Below are 7,880 nucleotides of genomic sequence, written 5' to 3' on the forward strand. Positions count from 1 at the left end.
TGGTGAGATCGAAAATAAAATAACGAACTAAGATTGAATAGGCAACACAGATTCAAAGAAGGCAGGGCTGGCAGTGTTACTTCCAAAAAAGTGATCTTCAAAGCAAAAAGCATTAAATGGAAAACAGGGAGTCATTTTATATGGATAAGTTGTATGTTCTACAATACATGTTCTTTTTTTGGGGGGGGTCTCAGAATCACTTCTTATTTTGAAAATAATAAGATGAAAAAGAAGAATGATATCCTGTCTTTAGAAAAAAAGAAGGAAGACATTGTATACCTCTTATCAGACTTCATAAATAGGTACACACACACAAAAATCACCTTTCGAATTTCAAGCAAGTATTTTCATTCCAAACTGATTAGGAAGTCCAAGACAGGAAATATTTTGACAAATGTGACCAGAACTAAAGTAAAACCCGGGAAATCTGGAAAAATCAACTCTTTGATTCACTTGCAACATTTTGCTACAGAAAATGTAATAAAACCCTAACCTCTTTCTTTCACAAGCCTTTTAACAAAGGATCTCACTCAGGGGAAGCCCATGATAAAATGACTCTCTTCCATATGCACGGACCATTTATTCTGGGATGATGGCTGTATGACAGCATGACGTAAACACACTAATCCTACAAGTCAAGTAGTAGCAGCTACTATCTTCTTCACCTGACCCTCAGTATCAATAGATGTTATTATCCCCATTTTACAGATTGGGAAATAGAAACTTTGCTAAAATCACAGAGCAAATTACAAACATTACTTAAGACAGAACCCAAGTAGCTTAAAAACACCTCCCACCAGCACAGACTTTGCCACCTTCCGGGCCAACCTATCACACCATCATGAGTTTAGATATTAATGCTTTGTAACAATTCCTCACAAAGGTCGAGTGGTCAAGGCTTAAAAATCACTTATTATAAGTGAAAGATCCTGTCAAAATTGGAAATTAGAAAGCAGTGCAATATTCCAGGGATCTATATCCTGCACTGTTTATACCTGGGGTATACCAGGTCTCCATGTGTGAATTTCTTCAGCAGACATGAAGCCAAAGCCCCCCGAGAAGTTCAGGAACAATAACACCCTCTTGGAGGCTCTATTCATTCCATGGTTCCGAAGAGCTTCTTTCGAAGAGTCTGGGAGTCTCAGCTACGAGCTGAGATGCATCAGGAGTTATTCTCCCCTGAGGGAATCAGTCCACAGTTTCTGATCTTCATGCAAGTTTTCTTTAGCAAGAAACATGCATTTCATGTTATCTTTGATGTCGAAGGGCACTTGAATGGCAAGGACTAGTGTTTGGATGTTACAGTCTATGCCATTAAACATCTGGTGCAGAGCGTCCGATGCCAGGACACAGCAATCCGAGCTAACCCAGGCTTCACCTGTTGCTCACACCTCAGAATCTGTGGCGGGCCAAGCAGTGAGAAGCAGTGGGAAAGACAGGAAGCTTCGCTATTTCAGACGTGAGCAGTTTCAGCGGGATGTCTCATGCAGTCTTGACTTGTCCAATTCCTTCAACTGCTCATATGTCACAAAGAAAATAATATTCCAAGGACCAAGTCTCAACCAATTTGGCCAAAACCCTTTATATAGAGCAAAAAACCCTTCATTCTTCCATGTCTGTAACAAACAATCCAGGAAACCTGTGTAGCCAGGGATCTGCCATCTCAAAGGACTCTGATTCATCATACTTGTTCTCACCACATCGACAGGGTTTGAGGCCAGGGCCCCCGCCAGCCCACAGGTGAAGCCTGAGAGGAAATGGGTATACACAGTGTCTCCCATCAAGTCCGAGAGAATGAGATGCTTCTTGGTGAGGTCGTAGACGGGCAGCTCCACACCAACAACAATAGCGGCCCTCTCAGCAGTAAGGGACACGCCCTTCCAAAGTCCTCTCGTTCCCTCTTGCTGGTAAATGTGAATGAAGTTGCCTATCATTCCTCCTTGAAGGGTGCTATTTTGTGCTTGCATCCGAATTTTCAAAACATCAGTTGGATTAGCAATGGTTGAGGATATCACTCCAGAGAGAATTCCACAGACGATATTTATCAGAAGGGTTTCATCTTCCGGGCACTCGACAAATAACCGCTTCAAACTCTGGTAGACGCCTATCTTGATGGTGCCGTAGGAAGCCTGGCGCGACATCGCAGGAGCAATCCCTGAACACAGTGCTTTCAGGCCTTCCTCTCTGCCTATCCTCACTAACGCATGCAACATTCCTCGATACCTGATTTCTTTAAAGTTTGCATCATTCTTCTGGCCTTGAATCTGGAGCCGTGTCTTGGTTAAATCAATTGGAAAAGTACCACACTCCGCTGTGATGAGGGCCAGGCCTCCGTACACGAAGGGCTTCCAGTTCAGGGCTGACATGCTCACCGCTGTCCCTTCTCCTTTGTTCACTAGACGCATAGCCTCCAACAGGGTTTTTCCGGACCAGGGTTCAATCCCTGGTCCCCTGGTCGAGGAACTAAGATCCCGCAATTCGCGCGGTACAGCAGGTGGCGGCGGCCCTGCACCCTCCTACTCCCCAGGCGCAGCAGCAGCCGGCTCCAGTGGCCGCAGGGATCTGGAGGAAAGCCATGTTCTTTTTCTTTCTTTCTTTCTTTCTTTTTTTTTTTGTGCAGTACGCGGGCCTCTCACTGTTGTGGCCTCTGCCGTTGCGGAGCACAGGCTCCGGACGCACAGGCTCAGCGGCCATGGCTCACGGGCCCAGCCGCTCCGTGGCATGTGGGATCTTCCCGGACCGGGGCACGAACCCGCGTCCCCTGCATCGGCAGGCGGACTCTCAACCACTGTGCCACCAGGGAAGCCCCATGTTCTTTTTGAGTGTGGACAATGTCTCGGTTAGTATTCTAGGCACTTGTCATGCATTATTTCTCAGCAGTCCTTAGGGGTATGTGTTGTTATTTTCATCCCCATTTCAGAGGAAGGGAGGTTGAGGTTTAGAGAATCTCAAGTAATCAGGGGTCGAGGAAGAATCTGAACTCAGAGGTTGATGCTTTTCCCCCACACAGCCTGCTTCATGCACCCAACAGCGCAACAGAATCAGGGCTGGCAGTGTTACTTCCAATCAGATGTTCAATCTAATGTTGTTTACACTAGAAGAGGTTAATGGTAAAGTAGTGTATGTTTTTAACAATCTTTATCAGCCTTTGTCAGATTAAAGATATATTGCACAAAGAAAACATCAACAGGTTCCCAATTTATTGTGGAAATTGTACGGGCCATGTTCTCCATCTCTGATGCTATAAAAATTAAAACCAATAATAAAAATGAATTTAATTTCCAATTAAAATTAATTAGAAAATATCTATCCAATCACTTAAGAAATAAAACAATAAAATTCCAAAAACCTCTCCAAAACTCAAACACATTTTTTTTTAAAATTGAAATATAGTTAATGTGCAATATTATGTTAGTTTTAGGTGTACTCCATAGTGATTTGACATTTGCATACATTATGAAATGATCATGACAATAAGTCTAGTAACTGTCTCCATACAAAGTTACTACAGTATTATTGACCATATTCCTTATGCTGTATATTATATTCCCATGACTTCTTTATTTTATAACTGGAGTCAAACCCATTTTCTTAACAGTTTGTTTGGAAATTAATAAAAAGAGAATACTTATATCAAAAACATGAAATGTGGCTAAAGTTGTCCTTAAAGGCAATGTGATAATAGCAAATGATTTCATTTTTTAAAAAGAAAGAATAGAAATAAATGGATGGTGAAGTCATCTCAAGAAAACAGGTAAAAGAACAACAAGAATGCAAGTCAAAGAGCAGAAAAGAAATTTTAATTGAATCAGAAATTCTGATTTAGAATGGAGAGACCCCCTCCTCGTGTAACTGACTAACAGACATAAAAAGAGGTTTTCTGGCTGAATTTCTAGAAAACTTAAGAACAAAGAGAAAACAAGAACCTACTGTGTGGCACAGGGAGCTATATTCAATCCCTTGTAATAGACTATAATGGGAAAGAATGTGAAAAAGAATATATATGTATGTATATGTATAACTGAATCACTTTGCTGTACACCTGAAACTAACACAACATTGTAAATCAACTATACTTCAATAAAAATAAAGATTATGACTCCTAAATTTATTAAAATTTAAACAAATTTTCTCTCCTCTCTCAGTAATGCTATAAGATTAGAACTCTTTAATTACATTTGCATCACATACACCTTTATTTTTACTGGTTTGTGCATTTTGATTAAACGTATATTTTAAATAGCAAAAAAAAGAGAAAACAAATTAGAAAAAATAAGCAGCTATAATCATAGATTTGAAGTAGATTTTAAAATATAAGAGAATAAATGTTACGGAAAAAATAGAACCTTTCAATGAAGTGAGTGTTTCGCTGGGAAAATTCAAAATTGACCTAAGAATAAAAACCTCAAACAAATCAATGCACATGAAAGAAATGTAAAAATAGTTAAAGAATTTATTCTAAAATTTATCCTACAACCAGACAGATTTCTGTTGTTATTTTTAACTTTTAAGAAAGAGGTCACTTCCACGCTGAAAAAAAATCATGGAAAAAAATTCCAATTTTACAAAGCTGGCTTAATCCTGATCTTAAAACTTCATTGATAGCACAAATAGGATAAAGGCACATGCTCCATGATGTGGATGCAAAATTTGAAATCATGAAGGTTATATAAAAAACTAGGGTTTACGTAAAGAATTCAAAGACAGTTTTGTGTGAGGAAAATTTTCTGATTGGTCATGCCATTAAAGCCAAAACAACTTGATAGTATCCATTAAAACTGAAATATAATTGATAAAACTCAACACACTAACTTATGATTTTAAAAGACTATTCTCATAAAATTTACTAAAATCAATAGCTTTGCCGTATATAAGCAGTCAAACAACAGTTGGAAACCATAATAGAGAAAGCGCTTATATTAAACTAGCAAGAAAAATCACATAATACCTAGGAATAATGCTACAAAGAAATGTGTGGAACCTTTATGAGACAAACTCCCAAATTTTATTAAGAGATATTAAATAAGATTCAAAGGATGGGAGATGCATCATTCTCTATGACTTAATGATGTAAAGATGTTAATTTGATTCAAGTTAATTTACAAGCTTCAGAAATCTCAGTAACAATTCCCAATGTACTATTTTTTGGAGGAATTTCATAAAATAACTCTAAAGTACACGGGCTATGAAGGAGATAGGAATATGAAGGAGATAGGAAAAAAAGAATCATGACTAGATATGCAAAATGCATAAAGCTACAATAATCAAACCAGTAGACCTATTAGTGATAGACTGAATGACTAGTCCTTAAGCTCAAACCTACATGAGAGCTTAGCGTATAAACACGGGCACATCATACACTGGGAAATGGGTGGAATCTTTCAACAAATAGTATTGGTTCTTTGTGAGAAAATCAAGTCAGAGCTGCTCCTTATTACAAACACCAAAATAAATTCCAGATGGAGTCAAAATTTAGATGCAAAAATATTCTGCTGCATTAGTAATCAAGCAATGCAAATTAAAATGAAATGTTACTTTCTTTTTTTGTTATATTGGCAAAGATAGTTTTAAAAATCACTTGATTTTGGGAGAGTGTGGTGAGGAAGTCCCTTCATACTTCCGATCTGAATTTAAAAGAATTCAGCTCTTCTGAAGAGTGATATTTATTGGAAACCTCTAAAAATTTCAATTCTATGACCTGTAGAGTCCATGTCTTGACATCTCTCCAGGGAAAAGATAAGACAGGTAGACAGATGGATAAGGAGACAAAGATTTACCTACAAGTATTTTTATTTCAGTCATATCTGTAGTAAAGTTCAATAATTGGGAATTTGTTGAATATCATGTAGTCCCTAGGATGAAATATTATACAGTCAATGCATAAACATTTTGAAGACTATTTAATAACATAACAACATACTTACTATGTAATGTTAAACAAAAAGGATGATACAAACTATATGTACATAAATATGCATATATAAAATAAACTCAATTTTATTAAAAATATATAAAAGTATAGAAATTGCAAATAAATAAAGGAAAATGTTGGCAGTGGCTATCCCTATGTGTGAGATTATAGAGTTTTAGTGATTATATTTTTCAAATTTCGTAAGTTGAAAATGCAATAATTTTGTGAATAGAAAAAGAGTTAAAAAATCAAATAAAACAATAAAAAAAGTTAAAGGTAAAAAAATGAAGTAAAAAAAGTGGAAGAAGGAGAAATAAATATGTAACTTTTCAGGCATGTGGAAGAAATTTGAAGGCATGAAAGAAGTGGAAAAATCATGAATACAATTGTTCATAGATTTAATGCTCATAAATTAGCTTTTGCTAATTGTCTGAAAATCAAAACCAAATTTAAAAGCTATCACTAAGCTGAAAAAGTATTTGCAATAAAATTGACAAGACCACAGTAAATAAAAGAAAAAAAACAACTCATCTTTAAATAGAAAATGGTCAGATTATATTAACAGATAATGGTAGAAAAAATAAAAATATTTAATGAACATAAGAAAAAGATGTTATCAGAAATCAAAAAGTACATATTAAACTACATGGAAGTACTATATCTTCAAAAAATATTTACTGATACGACAACCGTTTACAACATAATATTAGGTGATAACGAAAAGCTGAACACATTTTATGCTCAGTTTTATGAAAATAAATGTATTGCAAAGTGAATGGAAGGCAATACACCAGATACAGTAGCAATGGCCATTTCTAGGTAGGTAGATTGGAGGTTATTTTGAATTTCTTCTTTAATGGTCTTCTATGGACTTTGTGCATAGAAATATTGATACTACTTTATTGAAGCAGTGATGAACAAAGGATTTGAACATATACAAATGCATCCACTAGCACTGCCTTTCATAGGAAGGACACCTCTTGAGTTAAGGACAAGCCTTCTTAAGAACAGAGTGTCAGAGATGAATGGATAAAAAAGATGTGAGATATATATATATATATATATATATTATATATATATATATATATATATATATATACACGATGGAATACTACTCAACCATGCAAAAGAATGAAATAATGCCATTTGCAGCAACATGGATGGATTTAGAGATTATCATACTAAATGAAGTAAGTCAGAAAGGGAAAGACAAATACCATATGATATCACTTATATGTGGAATCTGAACTATGACACAAATGAACTTACTTACGAAACAGGAACAGGCTCACAGACATAGGAAACAAACTACCAAAGGGGAAAGGAGGTGGGGGAGGGATAAATTAGAAGTTTGGGATTAGCAGATACAAACTACCATATACAAAATATATAAACAACAAGGTCCTACTGTATAGCACAGGGAACTATATTCAATATCCTATAATAAACCATAATGGAAAAGAATATGAAAAAGAATGTATATGTAGGTATAACTGAATCACTTTGTTGTACAGCAGAAACTAACACAACATTGTAAATCATCTGTACTTCAATAAAAAAGGAAAGACCAGAGTGTCAGTATCCTGAGAGAAATCTGCACCAACAGGCAACAAAGCTTTTACCACTGCTCTAAAATTTTGTGCTTTCCAAAAGGGCTTTCTGAAACCTTAGCGGTTCAGTGGGTTTTACACCGGGGGAACAAGGATGCAGAAGAAGCCCCAGCCCCTCTCCCTCCTGCATCTTCCCACTTCCTCACCTTCCCTTCCTCCACCTCTCCCCTTCTTTCCCACATCATCATCATCACTAGGCTTCAACTACTGCATCTTTAAAAGATAAATATCTTTTTTTTTTTTTTTTTTTTTTTGGTATGCGGGCCTCTCACCGTTGTGGCCTCTTCCGTTGCAGAGCACAGGCTCTGGAAGCACAGGACCAGCGGTCACGGCTTACGGGCCCAGCCGCTCCGCGGCAT

At 36.8% G+C, this 7,880-nt stretch overlaps 1 protein-coding gene across 1 annotated transcript; it reads right to left on the minus strand.

The window, feature by feature from the left end:
- Positions 1-1,199: 1,199 nt before the first annotated feature.
- On the minus strand, positions 1,200-2,558 carry LOC113607600 (kidney mitochondrial carrier protein 1-like). Its single transcript, XM_027083096.1, has one exon. It carries the CDS (start codon positions 2,403-2,405, stop codon positions 1,470-1,472), a length of 936 nt encoding a protein of 311 aa, XP_026938897.1. The 5' UTR covers positions 2,406-2,558; the 3' UTR covers positions 1,200-1,469.
- Positions 2,559-7,880: the final 5,322 nt, after the last annotated feature.

This window comes from Aethalodelphis obliquidens, unplaced genomic scaffold (genome assembly GCF_003676395.1).
Source record: "Aethalodelphis obliquidens isolate GAN/ISIS:26980383/991018 unplaced genomic scaffold, ASM367639v1 scaffold49, whole genome shotgun sequence".
Lineage (NCBI taxonomy): Eukaryota > Metazoa > Chordata > Mammalia > Artiodactyla > Delphinidae > Aethalodelphis > Aethalodelphis obliquidens.